Here is an 18009-nt window from a genome sequence, read left to right on the forward strand (position 1 = left end):
AGATATCGGTTTATGATGATGTATGGCACAGCATTTGACTCGTTCACTCATCACCGGTAGTCACTAGATATACGGAGTAGCTGGTACATGAGTGTAGCTTCGATTGGACCCGACGCCAGGTTACTTCCCATGAAAAGCTGTTGTAACAGTTGGCACCAAGCCGCGGAATGATTTGTGATACTCGTGAGCCCGCATCCTGCTTCAAGAGTCAGAAAGGAGACATCCCTTCATCTCATTTATTTTCAAGCCTGCTTGACTGTCAGTCGGTTGGAGATTGGTAGTAATCAATGCTCTCCTATAAACAATTAGCATCCTCGTTCAGTAATGTGGATATTGCTGTGTAGTCAGTATGCCCGGTATGGATCATATCTTCACGTATTTTCGGGACATTTGCAACAGTGCTATGCCAAAAAGCCCCATAGCAGGATTTCTGCTGTATTAAGTGCTTTATCAAGTTGTGGGACTCTAATAAAATGGGTTCAGTAAGTACAGATTCCTCAGTAGTGTGCGCAATATATATTCCGAGACAGAGGTACAACAGCCCTTAGATTGGTGAGTGATGGCCTGACAGTCACCCACTCCTGCAGGTATAGAATGAAGGCGAGCTTCAGTATATAGTAGTACAGACGAAGCCCCAGGCTGCCTCCAGGCTGCCTCAACTTGAGTGTGGATGTGAAGGAAGAAGATCTGGCAATGACTCGATTTCCCTTATCACCGGTTAACTCCGCCTCCCGCAACTTCGTCATCGGCAGCTTCACATGTTTTCACCTCGTCATCTACTCAACCACTTTCCTTCATACCCCATTATACTGTTGATTGACTACAATTGATATGTGGAGTGCCACGTTCCGAACATCGCCGGCCCAGTGCCTTCGAGCTCCCGGTCGAGCTCTCGCCAGGTCATTTCGAACCCGATCCAGCCCCCGTGGTCCGCGCAATTCCATCCGGAGACCAGAGCCCATTAGAAGAGATGCCACACCGTCGCCAGCGCCAACGCCTGAACCTCAAAACATAGAAACATCCGAAACACCTCCCAATTTGCCCGCCTCACAATATGATCCCTCCCAAAACACGCTGCTCGCCCCAGTCCATATTCCCGAAGACCCTAATGGCGTGATAAAAGAAACCCACCCTGCAACAGGGATCCTCGCCAACTCCGGTTTGGTCGTTCAGCGCCAGATGGAGCTCATGAACGTGATGATCGGCTTCGAACAAGCCAACAAGTATGTCATCATGGATGCTAACGGCAACCACATTGGCTACATGGCGGAACAGGAGAGCGGCATGGGCAACATGATGGCGCGGCAAACGTTCCGGACGCACCGCAGTTTTGTGACACACGTGTTTGATAAACATGAGAATGAAGTGCTTCGGGTACGTGCGTTTCGCAATACTCTGGATCATACTGACGACCTAGTTTCACCGTCCGTTCGCATGGATCAATTCTCGCATCCGCGTGTATGACCCTCTTGATGTGGCTACAGGCGTCCATTCATCATCCACCGCGCTCCAGACAAACTCGGCCGGATCGCTGGTCCAGACTGCAGGAGACTCCAATACCCGCGTCTCATCGTTAGGACTCGACGATATGCGGGTTATCGGAGAGGCCCAGCAGCAATGGGCTCCATTACGACGGAAATACAACCTTTTCACATATCGTCCCTCGCCAAACCCAGCGACAGAAATGAAAACAGAGAAGTTTCCATTGAACCAAACAGGCTTGTCCAATTCGCAGCAGATGCAACTGGTGCAGTCGTCTCAGAACGATCAAGACAAGGACTCATACCACCAGTTCGCGCACGTAGATGAGCCCTTTCTGTCCTGGGACTTCGGTTTACGGTCTGCCAATAGCCAGCTGATCGGTTCTGTGAACCGCAATTTCGCTGGTTTTGCCCGGGAGTTCTTCACGGACACGGGTGTCTATGCTCTTCGAATGGACTCTGCTTCATCCAACGCTTCTAGCGAAGAGGTCCTCGACAAGAACAGCACGACTCCTGGTATGACAATTGACCAGCGTGCCATTATGTTGGCCACCGCGGTAAGCATCGATTTCGACTATTTCAGTCGCCATAGCAATTCGGGCGGGCTTGGTTTCATGCCCCTCTGGATCCCTGGGTTTGGCGGCGAGGCGGCTGCCGGGGGCGCCGCCGCCGGTGGAATGGCCGATGGCGCAGCAGCAGGTGTAGCAGGGGCGGGCGCAATGGCCGGCTATGAAGCCATGTCCCGCGGGACTGGAGGAAACCAGCCTGCCCCGGACCAGCAATCGCCGCCTACCGACCAACAGCCGCCAACGTCGGGTCAAACGGGCCCTTATGGGGATGTTTGGGGGGAGGAGCCGGATCAACATTGGGGCCAAGAAGAGAACCCATGGGCAGATGAAGCAGACGAGGGCGAGGGAGGCGGCGATGATTTTGATTGGTTTTAATCGCACGGAAGTTACCATCAGTCACGCGACCACCCGTAATGAAGGTTGAAAGGTGGTGCCTATCCGGACGCCACTGTTCACTTGCTCTAGTTAGGGAAAGGGACTAGTGGTGATAAAAACTGCCGAAAGGCTGAAACAAAGGCATTAAGGTTGCCGATGTGACGGGAATTGCATGACCGAGATGAGTAGATCTCTCTGAGTCTCGAAATTACAGTTGGAAGTGTATGTTAGGGACCTCGGTGTCTTTATAGAAGACAGCGACCCTTATGTAATATAAAAAGCAGTGAACTCTCCAAGAAACCGTACAATATCCCACTCGACAATGAAAGGCAAAGTGACTCGTTATCAACCGCGGAGGCGATAAGCGCACCACCGCCTAAGGCACCCCCTCCGATCCGGCCGGCCAGTGTGGAGGAACAACCAAACCACCACATCAACCTCCCCTCAAGCCCATTCATTCATTGGTCTACAATCCCAGTGGCGAACCCAACTTCCAATCCAATCCAATCCACACTTTCTCTCCCTTCCATCCATCCCCAACTACAAAAACTTTCCTCCCTCAACGCCTTCCCTTCCCCTCAGGTACACACCCACACCCCCGTGCCTCCCACGCATCCGACTCTCCGCATCCCCTCTTTATCTAATCGCCAGACAAGACAGACAGCACAACCTAACCTCCCTCAACAAACCTCACGTCCAACCACCCACAATGTCCTCCGTGGCCCAAAAACGTCTCTTCCACGAATACAAAAACCTCTCCACCAACCCCCCCGAGGGCATCACCGCCGGCCCTGTCACCGAAGATGACATGTTCCACTGGGAAGCATTGATTCAGGGTCCCGAGGGCACGCCTTTCGAGGGAGGGATCTTCGCGGCGGAGTTGAAGTTCCCGAAAGATTATCCGTTGAGTCCGCCTACGATGAAGTTCGTGGGTGGTGGGGTTTGGCATCCGAATGGTTAGTTCTTTTCTTTTCTTTTTTTGTTGTTGGGATTGGAAAAGGGAGGGTTGAGGTTGATTGTTGCTAACGGGCTTCCTGTGTAGTGTATCCCAATGGAACGGTCTGCATATCCATCCTTCATCCGCCCGGCGATGACCCCAACCACTACGAACATGCCTCGGAACGGTGGTCGCCTATCCAGAGTGTTGAGAAGATCCTCATCTCCGTGATGAGTATGTTGGCGGAACCGAATGATGAGAGTCCGGCTAATGTAGAGGCCGCGAAGATGTGGCGGGAGCGGAGGGGAGAATATGAGCGGAAGGTTAGGGATGAGGTGAGGAAGGGGCTTGGGTTGTGAGGGGAGCTCTCTTTATTGGGTTGGGATAGTATATAGGTCTTTGGTTGAGGGGCTGGCTGGTTGGCTGACTGGCTGGCACTGTCTGTCTATAGTGTGGGAAAGAAGAATGTGGCATAGCTTGGATGCATTGGATGCTTGGGATGGCGTTGTGGTGCGTTCGTTCCTTTATTTGTGGCTTAGGGGGAGATGTTGCGCATTCGCTCGTTTGCATGGTGGGTTAGGAATTGACTTGATGCATTTTTAGATCTGCTTGTTCGGGGCCGTGTATTGGTATGATCTGAATGAGGCAGGTAAGTGTGGATGGATCACTGGGATACCAACCTCTGGTCAAGCCATCCAACTAGCCCCCCATCCCTGTCGTATAGAATCTCCGTCTCGGCTTTGACATTCAGCATGAGCATTTGCTGCAGCTCGGCCCGCCATTCCGGCTCCGGTCCATCGGCCGCCCAGATGGGGTTCTTACCCAGCATGGCGATGGCTTTCTTCCGGTCTCTTTCTGTAAGATGGATCAGCGCATCATCGCCATGCGGATCAGCCCCGGAAATGACATCCGATGTTCGGAGTCCTAGCCAGTGTAGGCCGGGAATATTCAGGTTTCGGTTCTCGTGCGCAAAGGCCACGGAGCCGTATTTGTAGGTGGCCATGATGGCCATGCCGTCGGGGTCACTGTCAACTAGAGCATAAAAACGCGGTCTTTGGGTTGATTGGTTGCGACAGTCGAAGAGTTTACGGATGAAGGCTCGGGTATTTAGATCGGGATACCCTTTGCCCTATGAATGTTGACATTATCCCTTGGGATTAAACGGTTGGAACGTACTGTTACTAGGATACCCTTGCCCGCTGCAGAGATGATGTGGTAGTTGCTGCTTGCGAGTCGGCGGTATACAGCCTGGAATTGTGAGCGAGACTCAAAAGAGGTATTTGCAGGTCGAGAAGGGTACCTCCTTTTCTAGAATCAATACCCAGTCGACGGCTGTGATGTCAATCTTATTGATATCTTGCACCCTTGGTATCAATGCATCCTGTCTACCTTTAGTTCTTGTCAATAGGTTGCATGGTGCATTATAGACCTGGTTCGAGAACCGTGCATCCAATACTTCGTGGTTTCTCATGCTTAGCTGGTAATATCCCCCGACGAGCCCTTTTGCCGCTGCTTCCTGTCACATGGGTAAGAATGATAGATGTAGATGCTCTGAGAGATCTGAGAATATACCACATATAAAGCAGCCCTATCCACCTCCATTGTGTGCGCAAAGTCATCAACAAGTGCGTCGACGACTTTCTGAGAGCCGAAACAAGGAGGGTCACTGTAGTATATGTCTCTTATCGAGAATTAGCAAGGTTAAACCAGCGTATATGGTAGGTGGAGTTGGGAGGCTGACCTCTTAGAAACTACCAAACCCGCTTGAACTGCTTCTGCAATGGCTGTGAGAACTCGAAATGCGACAGCTATTGAACATTTAAGAATTAGGTCGATGATTGACGGGAAGATGTCATACTAAATCTCCAGGCTTCGTTGGCATCACTGCCAGGCCAGGTGTAAGTGGTATGCATCTGCGTCTCTCTGGTCTCGAGGGCCATTGTTTGCGGATTGACGAACAGAAATGCAGGCTTTCTGTTTCTTTGCTTCAGTGTAATGGAGGGTCGGCCGTCCGAGGAGGAAAGCTCGTCCAGGACTACTGATAGGGTCTTTTGTATGTACCTTTGGACAGGAGTCTGGGAAGATGCAGAGACATTTTCTCGTGGCCTGTTATCATTGTCATCATTTCCTGATGATTCCATTTTTGCTGGTGAGAGAGTGACTATAGAGGCCAAAGACGAAGCACTCAGGCTAGATTAGTTGGATCGTCAAGTCGGAAGAAACTAGTATCGGAGAGATCAAAATGGTCAAACATGCTGTACACTTCCCTGTACAGCGTTTCCAGGGTATTTGATCCGGCTTCATTCAACTCGTGTACAGTAACATTGTTGACACTTCACAATACGTTGCTTGTTTCAAGGAAAGCCGGTCTCATCGAAGCGAAGGAGCAGGATAGTAATCGCATTAGATGTAAGCAGGGCTATCAAGTAGATATATTGTCCCAAATAATAACAACTACTATGGCTTTCGTTGATGATCAGAACATGTAGATAATTCTTTTTAGTTGTCAGATGCAAGCTCTATTCTCAAGCCAAATTAATTTGGAATTAAAACAATATTTAAACGTAGAAATGCAATTGTTTGTAAACGAAAGAAAACAGCCTGACAGGCTGTCGATCTATAGACAGTTATTGGCCTGCAGTTTCAGGCATCAAATAGGCTAGAAGGGGTTGAGATTCCCAATCATACGTAAGCGCAATGCTCCGTATGTAGCAATAGGTATATTAAAGTGAAAGAAGAAAGCCCTTTCTAATATAGATTCATTAGGTAAAAATATTCGAGTGTTGCTGCTGTGTTGTATACAGTTCACGTGGGCTTAGTTTTTCTCCGCCTTTCTGCTCTGAAGCTCTCGCCGCTCTCGCCGTTCCCGTGTCGCATTCATCGGCATCACTCGCTCATTCAAACACAGCTGCTTGGGCATCCGATCAGCATGAGTTTCGCCTCTTTCCGATAATACAGCTTAGCATCATCCATCCGTCTCAGATCTTACGGAACAACCCGCTCCACTGGTTGCCGACCTTACAACGTTAAACCCTCTCCATCAGCACTCCCCGTTCTCTCACTGTTATTTCACACCACACCCACTATGTCTGTCTGGAACCCAGATAATATTCGCGATGTCGCCGAATCGGTCGGTGTTGTGAACCTCAACAACGATGTGACCGAAAATCTTGCCCGCGATGTCGAGTACCGCGTAGCACAGGTCCTGGAAGAAGCTCTCAAATTCATGCGCCATAGTCGACGCACGCTACTGACAACACAAGATGTCGCGCAGGCGCTACGTGTGCTGGATGTGGAGCCGCTATATGGATACGAATCTACGAGACCTTTGCGATTCGGGGAAGCATCGTTGGGTCCTGGCCAGCCGCTGTTCTATGTCGAAGACGAGGAAGTGGACTTTGAGAAGTTGATAAATGCGCCGTTGCCTAGGGTACCCAGAGAGATCTCTTTCACGGGTATGTTTGCCTCGCTGCTGTGAATCCCAAATCATACGCTCAGTGTGCTGACTCCATTTAGCCCATTGGTTGGCTGTTGAAGGTGTACAGCCGTCCATTCCGCAGAACCCCACGGCGGCCGACTCGAGAAACCTGGAACTGATGTCCAAGGGTCCCAATGCAAGCTCTACACTGGCGGCTATGAGTGGAGGAGGTAATGTCACCGTCAAGCCCTTGGTGAAGCATGTGCTTTCCAAGGAACTCCAGCTTTACTTCGAGAAAGTCTGCAACGCCTTTTTGGACGAGTCCAGCGAGGAATACAGAACGTCCGGTTTTGCCAGCTTGCGAGAAGACCCTGGGCTTCACCAGCTGGTGCCATATTTTGTCCAGTTTATTTCGGAGAAGGTGACCCATGGACTGAAGGATGTCTTTGTCTTAACGCAAGTGATGCACATGGCCGAGGCTTTGGTGCAGAACCAGTCGCTCTACGTGGACCCCTATGTGAGTCTTGTTTTCACATGATGCAGCGACCCCCACTGATCCTAGTAGATTGCCTCACTTGTACCGCCTATCCTCACCTGCTTGATCGGCCGGCAACTTGGTGGAAATGCTGAACTGTCGGAGCAGTTTGCCCTGCGCGACCTTGCCGCATCGCTTCTGGGCCTCATTGCCAAGAAATACTCCAATTCGTCGCATACGCTCAAGCAACGTCTCGCCCGGTCGTGCCTCAAAACGTTCCTGGACCCGTCGAAGCCATTTGGGGCACACTATGGAGCTATTATTGGATTGCATGCGGTCGGCGGTGCGGAGGGGGTGCGGGTGCTGATCCTGCCTAATCTGCCGACGTACGGCAACCTGCTCAAGGATGGCATGGTGGAAGAGAGCCCCCGCCGACCGGAGGCAGAGAAGGTCCTGGCGGTGCTGCTCGGGGTCCTGGCCACGCTACGGGAGGGACGGCCGGCTCTTGCCAACGGACATGGAGGCATGGTGACGGATGGACTACGAGAGCGCCTGAGTGGTAAGGTGGGTGAATTCCTTGCTGCGAAGATTAGTGACGCGGGGGAGGTCGACATGGCGCATGCGATAGTGGAGTCCTGAGCCCGATTTCGGCCGGAATCCCCAACTACCTACTATCTTTGCACATACAGTGGCGGTGCCAGGGACCCTTTGTTTTCTTTCTTTCTTTCTTTCTTTTTTTTTTTTTTCTCTCTTAATTTTCTATTGTTGGCATGGACAGAATGGCGTTTGGGACGGGTGTTTAGAGAGGGACATTTTACCATTAAATGACAGATAGCGGGGGGTTAGTTTGTGCATCATTTGATGAATTGTGTAGAGTTGAAATACCAGGTAGATATCCCTCAGGCAGCCCGCCGTGTGACGGTCTTCCTGTTTCGACCCACGACGTCACCGGCTTAGGTAACAGCCGATGTGACCCTTGTGCGACCGCCTGCCTGGTCGGGTTTTTTTGCTTGCTTTTTGCAGGAGTCCCGACGGCGCATTCCTTCTTCCAGGCCTTCTTTTCCGGCCGGCGCAGTCAACCCCATCTCATCATTCCCCCTCCTGAAATCACATTGCTTGCCCAAAGTCAGGTGCGTATATGTTCCTGCATTTCCCCTCCCAATCCCAATACCCCTCGTCCTCCCGACCTTGCATGATAGGATCCGTGTCCCTGACCGTGGCTGCCGTTCCGCCTTCTCTCAGATTCTGCGTTGTCACGCCCAACCCAGATTGGCCTTTGCCGCCCCACGAACTTTTTTCGGGCCCACAGACCACAGACAGCAATAATAATCGCTCAAGCATCGGCCATCACCACTTCTTTCCCCCCCACGTCCGCGTGCCTCTTTCTCAATCTTATTTATTCCTCCCCTCCTACTCGGCGGAGGATTGTGTCTTGGTGTCTTTGACTCATTGACTGATCAAAGAGCCAATCCGCCTGCTGGTCCCTGTACTTACCCTGCCGTTGCCGCTGCTGTCCAAGTTGCCTCGCAGATGTTCAGTGCTGTGGCTTCTTGCGACATCGTGCTGTTTTAAGCCCGTCCCGTGTCCTGCCTTCCATGAACCCGAAGGACCTACTACGATACCTGTCTAAGCCCGCAAAGTATGTTGTCTGCCTGAATTTTCTGGTCCGCGGTGGATCAAGGCCATGGCTAACCCCTCGCGACAGGCCCCGATAACACGCCTAAACCCCACCTTTTTTTCCAGTCGCGCAAACCTCACCTTTTCCTCATCTCAAATTCAAAAAGCAGATACTCTCGTCTGCTAGACCCGATACTTTCGCCGGTATCGGTATCTTCCAGCGCGAGGGTCTAAACCAGATAGTCACCATTCCCTTTTCCAGAGGCTTTTTCCTCCTTTCCCTTTCCTTCCGACCTCCCTAGCAGCCCTTCGGCTCCACTGAATCACCCCTCTTTGGCTGAGTGCCAATTACAAAACCGATAAAGGGCCTACTCTCTCAGACGGACATAGCCCCCCTGTTCGTCTGGGCAGCAGATAGTGCTTCCTAGGCTCTGTCTACGGTCCACGAATCCAGTCGCGTGCGCCTGCTATACACTTGCTCTTATCGATCCACCTGTTACATCCTCAATCGGTCAAGATGGTTTACATTGGAATCCCCCAGCATTACACGGCGTCGCCGTCCTCTTTCATGGGGACGACCCCGTCCTTGACGATCAACCATGAGGCGACCCAGGATCTTGATTCGACCAACGCCTTTGAAGGTATGTGGGCTCAGACAAGTCTCGTGTGTGTGGATCATTCTGACGTGTAACAGGCCCCGAGAAGCTCCTGGAGGTTTGGTTTGCGCCTTCCGCTCAGGAATTGGGATCTGCCGGTCCCGCTGGCCTGAAGGCCGTGCCCGAAGAGATCTGGAAGGACATGCTGGATCTCGTCAACTGCCAAGTGCTCTCCATTGTCTCGTCTGAGGACGTCGACGCCTATCTCTTGTCCGAGTCCAGCATGTTCGTCTGGCCGCACAAGCTAATTCTGAAGACCTGTGGCACAACTACCTTGCTGTCTGGGCTTCCGCGCATTCTCGAGATCGCGGCCTTGTTCGGTGGCTTCCCTCGGTCTACCGCGCCTGCTTCTCGCGGTATTTCCGTCGCCGCGGCCCCGTACCGCGTGTTCTACAGCCGCAAGAACTTCCTGTTCCCTGATCGCCAGCGCGGTCCCCACCGCAGCTGGAGAGATGAGGTCCGGAACATGGACAGACTTTTCCTCAACGGTAGCGCCTACATGATTGGCAAGATGAACGGCGAGCATTGGTACCTCTACTTGACTGAGCCCAACACTTTGCTCACCCCCCCGGCCAGCCCCGGGTTGGAGTCGGAGGATCCCGTGACCGAAACCAAGATCCTTCAGGTGCCGGCGAATGGTGTGCATCAGACCCGTGAAGATCAGGATGAGACGCTGGAGGTGTTGATGACCGACTTGGATGAGGCGAATGCCAAGCAGTTCTACCTTGAGCATGCCACGGCTGTTGCGGAGAAGCGTTACCGCAACTTCGATGCTGACAACGATGACCACGTTGATGTGTTCAGCAACAACTCCGATATGGATGATATGTCATCGAACGGCAGCCGGGTTTTACCTCCGGAGCTGACCACCGAGGGTCACGCTTTGGGCACGGTCGTGTCGGAGTCTTGTGGCCTTTCGGACGTCTACCCGAAGAGCAAGTTCCCCGAGTCTCGAATTGACGCGTACCTGTTCACTCCGTGTGGGTTCTCTGCCAATGGTGTTATCCCCACGCCTGACAAGAACACGGGAACCCATTACTTCACGGTGCATGTGACCCCGGAGCCCCAGTGCTCGTATGCGTCGTTCGAGACCAACGTGCCTCACTCGCAGAACGGCCAGACTACTCAGGAGATCGTGGAGCAGGTGGTGAGCATCTTCAAGCCTGGACGCTTCACGGTGACCCTGTTCGAGGCCAAGCCCGAGGTGACTGCGGCCGAGGGCGAGTGGGATGCCATCAAGGAGGCCAAGTATATCGAACGGCAGGCGGCGCGTCGCACCAAGATGGAGCACGTGGCAGGATATCGTCGGGTGGATCGGATTGTGCATGATTTGGACGGATATGACCTGGTGTTCCGCTACTACGAACGTCTTGACTGGAAAGGGGGGGCCCCTCGGCTCGGCGAAGAGCGCGTTTGAGAGCGAGCACGGTATTCGTCCAAATTATGACGGTGGGTGGGACATGGGAGAATGTGATCTGTTTCTTTGATGCTTTGATGGGTTGACTTTCGGGCTTTTGTCATGTTTTTCTGTCATCCAGCGATTGAGCTTAGTGCCTTTTGAGCAATGTTAGTCGAGACATTCGGTTGCGTTCTGTGGTTGTGTAGTACCAATCCCTTGTAAAGTGAGGTAGAAATAAGCAGCGGGCGGCGCGCCGAGGAAAGTCGGCCACTCGGTAGACTTGCCGGATGGGGCCGCCGTAACACGATAAGCAGCCTTCCTTCATCCTCCGCCTTCATCGCATTCTTCCTTTTGTTTGCAACTCGGCTGTCTCCCGCATCCCCTATCCTCCATATTCATCCGTTCCATAAATCTTAGCGACTGATCCTGGTGCGATCCTGACTCGCGTGCCACGACCGTTCCTGCAGAGAGGTCGGGATCCAAGTTCTCGTCCGCGCAGGGAGCCGACCGGTGTCTGACCAACCAATACGAATCACCTTCTCAACACCCCTACAACACACATCCATCATCATGTCATCGCCACCGCCCCCTTCCTCAAACCCGTTGAAACGTCCTTCGATCTCCTCGGCCGCCTCCCAGCCGCTGGGCAGCCATCCGAAGCGACCGCGGATGCACCCCCTCCGCCAGACCTCATTCCCAAGTACCATCGACGCAGACACACGCACATACAGCGATGCAGGAAGTGTTACGGGCAGCTTTACAGGCAGTTTGGGAGGCACGAGTGCGGACGGGGTATTTTTGACCAAGGGCAAGAAGCGCGGCCGCAAGAGCAAGGCAGAAAAGGAGCGGGAACGAGAAGAAGGCAGTCTTCGAGCTGGCATGGATCGGATGGGGTCGGTGGACATGGAGGGGGCGTCTGTGAGAGCTGGTCCGGCTGGTGGCGGTGGTGGGGGTGGCGAGGATGCGGATGAGGATGAAGATTTTGATGATGAGGGCGAGCTGTTGGGGAGGGAAGAAGGGACAACGGATACAGAGGCGGAGAAGAAGAATCTGGCGTACGTGGTTTATCCCCGATGCGATGCAGGTGAAGTGCTAACTGGCGGTCTAGGTTACTGGTGGACGCGTTTAATCCCATCCAGTCAGAGCGATACGATCTGTTCAAACGAGCCAAGTTACGAAAGGAGACGCTACGACGGATTGTCAATCATGCGCTTTCACAGTCGGTGCCGGCGAGTGTGGTTACTACGATTAATGGATTTACGAAGGTGTTTGCGGGTGAGATGATTGAGAAGGCGAGGACGGTGCAGGCGGAATGGGCCATCGCCCATGACCAGGCGGCTCTGGCTGCGATAGAGGCTGAAAAGACGACGACATCAACGCCGGCTGGAGGTGTTAAGCAGGAGCCATTGGAGAATGCGCCCATGTCTGGGGTGAAGAAAGAGGTCAAGCTGCCGCCGAATCCGCATCGGGGCCAGTTGTTGCCGGCGCACCTGCGAGAGGCGCTCCGGCGGTACAAGCGGGACGGCGAAGGGGGAGGCGTGGGGTTTTCGGGGTTGAGTATGGGCAATCTGGGGGTGCGAGGGTCGGTGACGTGGGCAGCTGGCAGTGTGGGAGGCCGCCGCATCTTCCGTTAAACCGCTGTGAGTGCTGAGACAATAGGGCGTTAACTGTGGCTGTTATGGCTGGTACTGACCACTGGCAAGATGATAGTCCTTTAATTAACCAAGCCAAGCGGCATGTCTATAATTAACCGGACGTATGAAGTATTCTTCGTGGCCCAGGGCCAAGACTGCACGTGTGCCTATCATTCATCACCTCATAGGGTTCGGCATGGCGCAATTCCCTCCCAAACAGTACCCTCTGAATTGCCCCCAGATTGGCACGCTCGATGCTCGGCGCTTCACCCCTGGAATGGCCGCTCCTACTTTGGCAGTTTCATCTGCCTTGGCTGGTTGACCCGACGATTAATATGTTGTTCCCCTGTAGTGATTCTCGTCACGATGCCATTCTTCCCACCGGCCTTATGGCATTCCCTGCAACTCCTCCCCATTCACCTCTCATCCAGTTCCAGTTAACTCCGATCTAAACCCCCCATCATGCGGTTCTTACATAACTCGAGACTCTATACAACCGTCCAGGACACCTTCTGGGGCGCGTCCAGCAGCCAGGGAGATGCCCGCAGGAGCGTCAAATGGATTGATGTGCGTATCCAGCAACACCTTCACGATTGCTTCAGCTAACCAACTACAGGGCCTGCGCGGCATCGCCTCGTTCCTTGTGATCCTTACTCACCTCGCCCGTGCCTGGGACTATGGTCTGTTTTCTCCAAGAGACACTGAAGTAGTGCCTGCGCGCGTTCTGCAGTGGCCCATCTTGCGCATCCCCTGGCAGGGTCGCATCGGCGTGACTATCTTTGCCTTCCTCACCGGCTATGTATGCAGTCTGAAACCTTTGAAGCTGTCGCGTGCTGGCAACCATCTGGACTCTTTTACTGCCGTCGCCAAAAGCGCGTTCCGTCGGCCGCTTCGCCTGATCTTGCCTGCCACCATCGCGCTGATTATCTCGTGGATTATGGCGCAGTTCGGAGCCTTCAACGTGGCCAACAGGTCCGACTGTCAGTGGTGTCGATATGCGGCGCCTGATGTCGAGGAGTCTCTCAGCAGCGAAGTCATCCGACTGGGACGGAACTTCCTCAGCACTTGGACCAACGGCTACATGGCTTACGATGATCACCAATGGGCACTGCTTCCGCTTCTAAAGGCCTCGATGCTCGTGTATGTCCTTGTCTGCGCCACCATGTTTGTTCGATTCCGCTGGCGGGTCGTCATCTACTCTCTTCTGATTCTGTACTTTCATCAGGATGCCTCTAAAGATACTGGTACATCCATCCCTCCCCATTCCCCTAGTTCACCTCACTAACCATTCTTCTACCGTTTCAGAAACCTTCCAAATTCAAGCCATCTACGGCCTCTTCCTCGCCGACCTTTCTCAGTCTTCTGTTCTCCCCACTCTCATCCACGCCCATCCGTGGCTGCGCCGCTTCTTCATCCTCACCCTCCTCGTCCCCGTGGGCCTGTACCTCGCCTCTTACCCCGGAGAAAACCCTACCTGGTCGCCCTGGTCCGCCCAGCTCTTCGAACTCGCCACCTACATCTTCCCCCCCGAAGTCAACATCGCCAAGCGATACACGGCCATCGGCGTGGACCTACTCATCGCAGCGATTTTCCTCTCCCCGACCGCCCAGCGCGTCCTCTCCTCCCGTGCGCTCCTCTGGCTCGGCAGGCAGAGCTTCGCCGTCTACCTCCTCCACGGCACTTTGCTGCGCACGGTACTCTGCTGGATGCTGTATGGGACTTTCTCAGGCGAGCCTTGGCTGGAGACTATCGACGAAGAAACCGGGGCCGTGACTTCCCCACCCTGGTTGCCCTTCAAAGGCGGATGGCGGTGGGGATGGATCATCGTTTGGATTGGTCTTGTTTACGGCGTTGCCATGCTGTGGACTCGTTATGTCGATCCCTGGTGCGCGAGAATTACGGCCTGGATTGAGAAGAAAGTGTCTCATAATGATGAGAAAGATGGTCAGGAGGATATTGAGGTTGGAAGAATGCGTCGGATGGCGATTGAGTAGGTTAGGTTGATTTGATTCTGGGCTTGCTCGGTGTTATTTTCGTGCTGTGGCACAAACCTCTGAACCCATGTAACTAAATACTAGTTTCTTGACTTGTGATGGATACCCTGCCATGTCTAGTTAAGTAGACAGGATGCTTTAGCATAGATATCCAATCTAATTCAGTCAATCTTTTTTTCTTCTAATTGAAACGGTTCAACTTTATTTCATTAATGATACTTCGCTGATTGGTGCTGATAGTAATAGGTACTGTAATGTAAGAATTCATAGACGGAAGACAAGTAAGCCGTGCTTGGCCAATCTACTATTTATCCCCCATAGATAGATATACCGTACCAAAACACTATTTATCCATTTCATGTCCGCCTTCATCATGATCGGGACCAATATGCTTGCTTCATTATATGAACAGGCGTTGGGTGAAAGTATAAAGTATGCACTTTAGTTGTCACTCTACTTCCCTTTGGGGAAGTATTCCGAGTGTTTCTATTTTTTGTTTCCGTCTGGACTGACGGTTTAGTGATAAGCCACATATGATAAAAGTAGGATAGATGACAGACACAAACTGGACAGAAACAGCCCACGCACTTAGGCGGCAGAGACGGTTTCGTTCGCTTGAAGATCTGATGATATATATGATCTTGATCTTGATCAATGGAAACCATTAGAGGAATAAACGACTCCACTGAAGAGGAAGAGCCATTATATCATATCCTTTATATACAAGGCCGAAACATGACCTAGAACATCTGAATGGGAAGATATGAGCTCGCTCTCACTGACCAAGACCTTTTCGAGGCATATCCAATAGACGATATGCCTTCGCTTGCTGTCTGGCTTGATACATGGAGAGATCGGAGCACGGATGAAGTGACAGATCCTGGGTTTGTAGGTCCTCCCATAGGTGTGGATGCGCTCTTGCTTCCCGATTCTAATACCGAGGATGACCATGACGTTGAGGTGAATTGACAGCATCATGAGTCCGTATATGGTCTTCGATCAATGATTCTTGCAGTTGTTGCAGTCTCAGAATGCGCCGTTGCCGAGGTAATAATTGGCGGCGGTGGGTGAGGAGACGTTGCATTGATGCTTTCAGGCGCATGTAGAAAGCAAGTGTGAGAGGCATGCATATGACAAGTACGGTGGGGACGTTGAGAGCGTTACGGAGACAGTGCATAATGGAGAACAGGAACTCTGTGATCAGAGACTGCATGGCTGTTTTAGCCTTGTGTCAGGACGAGGTTGGTCTGTGGTTGAGACGGCTAAACATGTGGCTCTTGAGTTGGAAGAAGGCATTGGATGTTGAGTGTGAGATCTTGTGTGAGTTGAAGTGTGTGATAGAGTTGGATGAGGGTGAAGAGTTTGAGAGGCTGTTCCCTCATATCTTTCACACTTCGTTCACTGTCTTTGACTCGGCAGGCTAGATAAGAGCCAAATGAGCGGTTATGTTGATAGAAGCCCTCGATTCTTCTCTTGTTACTCTTCCTTTATTCTCACACAGCAGATACTTGCCTTGAATAAGGCCTGGATGTGTTCCAGCCTCGGTTGTTCCTAATCCTGCTATAGAACATGCATCCTTCTGTTAGGTGCTATGCAAGCACAGCTTTTAACCATTAGATAACATCGCTGGGATGCCATGGCTTTATCACCACGGCTGTTATCAGCGATCTTCAACGAGCTCTGGGCTTATGGCTGCCACCAGCGGATGCCCGCCACCAACACGTGTTCTGGATGATCGAGGACCGTGCCATCCTTTGCGGCCATTTTGCACCGCCGCCTAACCTGATCATGCATGGAAGCCATGGAAGCCAAGGCCTAATATGCTGACGCAATCCTGAAGCGGTGCGAGCTGCCAATCATCGGAGAGACGGTCAGATGCTCACGTGCCGTGCTTTTCGTACTAGCAGAGATGCCAGAGACAAGGCAAAAGCATAAGAGAGGATATGGAACAGATACTGGATGGATGGACAGGAGTCTGTGTTTATGAACATCGATCAATGAGGTGTATGGATTCGTGATACGAGGTTGGTGGATAGGTCCTCAACAAAGATCATGGACGTTATAAGTTCAATCTTGTTGGATACAAATCGGTCGCGATGATGACGTTCAACTGATTGACAACAGTCGCATCATATTCACGCAGATTGACCGCAATGGCAATGGTCACTCAACTTAGTGGTTCCAAGAGCGCAACCCTGCTAGACCATGAAAGGGATAGACATGGGGAACCATGCAATCAGCCATATTGTTTGAACCCTCTGGAGGTGGCAGTCCGGTGCAAAAGCATCACAATATATATAGTATGCGAGCTGAAAGCGAAGATATAATCTTGACAAATGCTTCCAAGTCTCAAAGGCATCAGTCAATGGCTTGCTAGCGATTGATAAGCTCAACACGAAGGCCATGCAAAAACCGCCCATTTAGAACTATGAAAGATTTGGAATTCTTTCAATCCGCGATGCAACTATCGGTCACTATCGTGGAAGACCCATATCTTGGATTGTGGTCAGAGTGATTCTTTTCTATTCTGGAAAGCTCATCGTGGTGAACCATTCGAGACTTGACGAAGGAGCCTGGAATATGAGCTCAGGACTACATTAGCGATTAGTCAGTCAAGTTGATCATGCTATCTATAGCTTGGAACTCACTAGCCTTGATAATAGCATAGCCTTAATAACCTTTTGAAAAAGAGCATATAGCTTAGAATAATGACCTCAAGGCTAAACCCTGCTTGGGCAGGGCTCGAAACTCCAGTCTATTGACCAAGATCCAGTGCGTTGAGTTGTTTGTTCACAGCCTAGATCCATGTCCATACGGCATCCGACTTCAAAAGGTAGACATTCTGTCAGGGACGCGAGGCAGATGCTGCGGAATTCGACAGGTCCTGTTTATCTCCCTTTTCTATTGCATCTCTGTCAGTGTTTCAGACGCGTCATTGGGAAGATGGAGTTCGATACTGGCCGTCCAGTTAGGTAGATCAGACTCCACATCTCTGAGCAGTATTTTATTGATCAGGTCTTGCAATCTAACGTTCTTCAGTGTTAATCTAATCCTAAAGTCCCATGTTTCAAAATTTGCATGTTCTTTTAGTATTTCCGAGACGCCAGCAAGGCCCTCCGACAGTTTCTTCGGGATTTAATGTGCCTGGGTCGAGGGGTTTGCGGTAGTAGTGTTGTCCTTGCTGATATGCAGGAACGAAACAGATCCTCCTCCGCTTGCTATTGTAGACCTTTGTATGGCTCTGTTGGCGGTTGGTAGGAGTGGATTGAAAATACCAGTCGGATTGGGAATCCTCGGTGTTGTGGGGGGAGGTTCGGTGTCCCTGGGGTCGCGACTCTGCAGGAATGTCCTGGGGATCCTTGGTAACGCGAAAATCCGCTGAATAGCTTCGAAAAATGCTAGAAAACGAAGAAAGCAGTGCTCCGCGGCGAGTTGCCAGGCCCATAACCTGTCA

At 51.9% G+C, this 18009-nt stretch overlaps 8 protein-coding genes across 8 annotated transcripts; 7 read left to right on the forward strand and 1 right to left on the reverse strand.

Annotated features, from left to right (window-relative positions):
* Positions 1–1257: 1257 nt before the first annotated feature.
* BO94DRAFT_535555 (scramblase family protein) lies at positions 1258–2720 on the forward strand. Its single transcript, XM_025611815.1, has 2 exons — positions 1258–1374; positions 1418–2720. The coding sequence occupies exons 1-2, from the start codon at positions 1264–1266 to the stop codon at positions 2423–2425; spliced, it is 1119 nt and encodes a 372-aa protein (XP_025466993.1). The 5' UTR covers positions 1258–1263; the 3' UTR covers positions 2426–2720.
* A 414-nt stretch (positions 2721–3134) lies between these two features.
* On the forward strand, positions 3135–3721 carry BO94DRAFT_556880 (E2 ubiquitin-conjugating protein UBC7; the record flags this gene model as incomplete). The annotated part of the gene is made up of 2 exons (XM_025613896.1): positions 3135–3381; positions 3468–3721. 2 exons carry the CDS (start codon positions 3135–3137, stop codon positions 3719–3721), a joined length of 501 nt encoding a protein of 166 aa, XP_025466994.1.
* Positions 3722–4026: 305 nt separating this feature from the next.
* BO94DRAFT_466806 (putative meiosis-specific topoisomerase Spo11) lies at positions 4027–5503 on the reverse strand (the record flags this gene model as incomplete). The annotated part of the gene is made up of 7 exons (XM_025608180.1): positions 4027–4491; positions 4539–4610; positions 4663–4743; positions 4792–4878; positions 4935–5043; positions 5104–5170; positions 5221–5503. The coding sequence occupies 7 exons, from the start codon at positions 5501–5503 to the stop codon at positions 4027–4029; spliced, it is 1164 nt and encodes a 387-aa protein (XP_025466995.1).
* Positions 5504–6175: 672 nt separating this feature from the next.
* BO94DRAFT_535558 (TATA-binding protein-associated factor TAF6) lies at positions 6176–8001 on the forward strand. Its single transcript, XM_025611816.1, has 3 exons — positions 6176–6817; positions 6879–7297; positions 7346–8001. Exons 1-3 carry the CDS (start codon positions 6448–6450, stop codon positions 7892–7894), a joined length of 1338 nt encoding a protein of 445 aa, XP_025466996.1. The 5' UTR covers positions 6176–6447; the 3' UTR covers positions 7895–8001.
* A 288-nt stretch (positions 8002–8289) lies between these two features.
* On the forward strand, positions 8290–8994 carry BO94DRAFT_535559 (uncharacterized protein). Its single transcript, XM_025611817.1, has 3 exons — positions 8290–8507; positions 8594–8894; positions 8961–8994. The coding sequence occupies exons 1-2, from the start codon at positions 8448–8450 to the stop codon at positions 8825–8827; spliced, it is 294 nt and encodes a 97-aa protein (XP_025466997.1). The 5' UTR covers positions 8290–8447; the 3' UTR covers positions 8828–8894; positions 8961–8994.
* On the forward strand, positions 8988–10957 carry BO94DRAFT_535560 (adenosylmethionine decarboxylase SPE2). Its single transcript, XM_025611818.1, has 2 exons — positions 8988–9513; positions 9567–10957. The coding sequence occupies exons 1-2, from the start codon at positions 9390–9392 to the stop codon at positions 10943–10945; spliced, it is 1503 nt and encodes a 500-aa protein (XP_025466998.1). The 5' UTR covers positions 8988–9389; the 3' UTR covers positions 10946–10957.
* Positions 10958–11381: 424 nt separating this feature from the next.
* Positions 11382–12792, forward strand: BO94DRAFT_80987 (transcription initiation factor TFIID subunit 11 family protein). The gene is made up of 2 exons (XM_025617686.1): positions 11382–11982; positions 12036–12792. Exons 1-2 carry the CDS (start codon positions 11498–11500, stop codon positions 12559–12561), a joined length of 1011 nt encoding a protein of 336 aa, XP_025466999.1. The 5' UTR covers positions 11382–11497; the 3' UTR covers positions 12562–12792.
* BO94DRAFT_80988 (acyltransferase family protein) lies at positions 12793–14592 on the forward strand. The gene is made up of 3 exons (XM_025617687.1): positions 12793–13128; positions 13178–13805; positions 13867–14592. Exons 1-3 carry the CDS (start codon positions 13024–13026, stop codon positions 14553–14555), a joined length of 1422 nt encoding a protein of 473 aa, XP_025467000.1. The 5' UTR covers positions 12793–13023; the 3' UTR covers positions 14556–14592.
* The last annotated feature ends 3417 nt before the right edge of the window (positions 14593–18009 follow it).

Source organism: Aspergillus sclerotioniger (genome assembly GCF_003184525.1).
Source record: "Aspergillus sclerotioniger CBS 115572 chromosome Unknown BO94scaffold_15, whole genome shotgun sequence".
Lineage (NCBI taxonomy): Eukaryota > Fungi > Ascomycota > Eurotiomycetes > Eurotiales > Aspergillaceae > Aspergillus > Aspergillus sclerotioniger.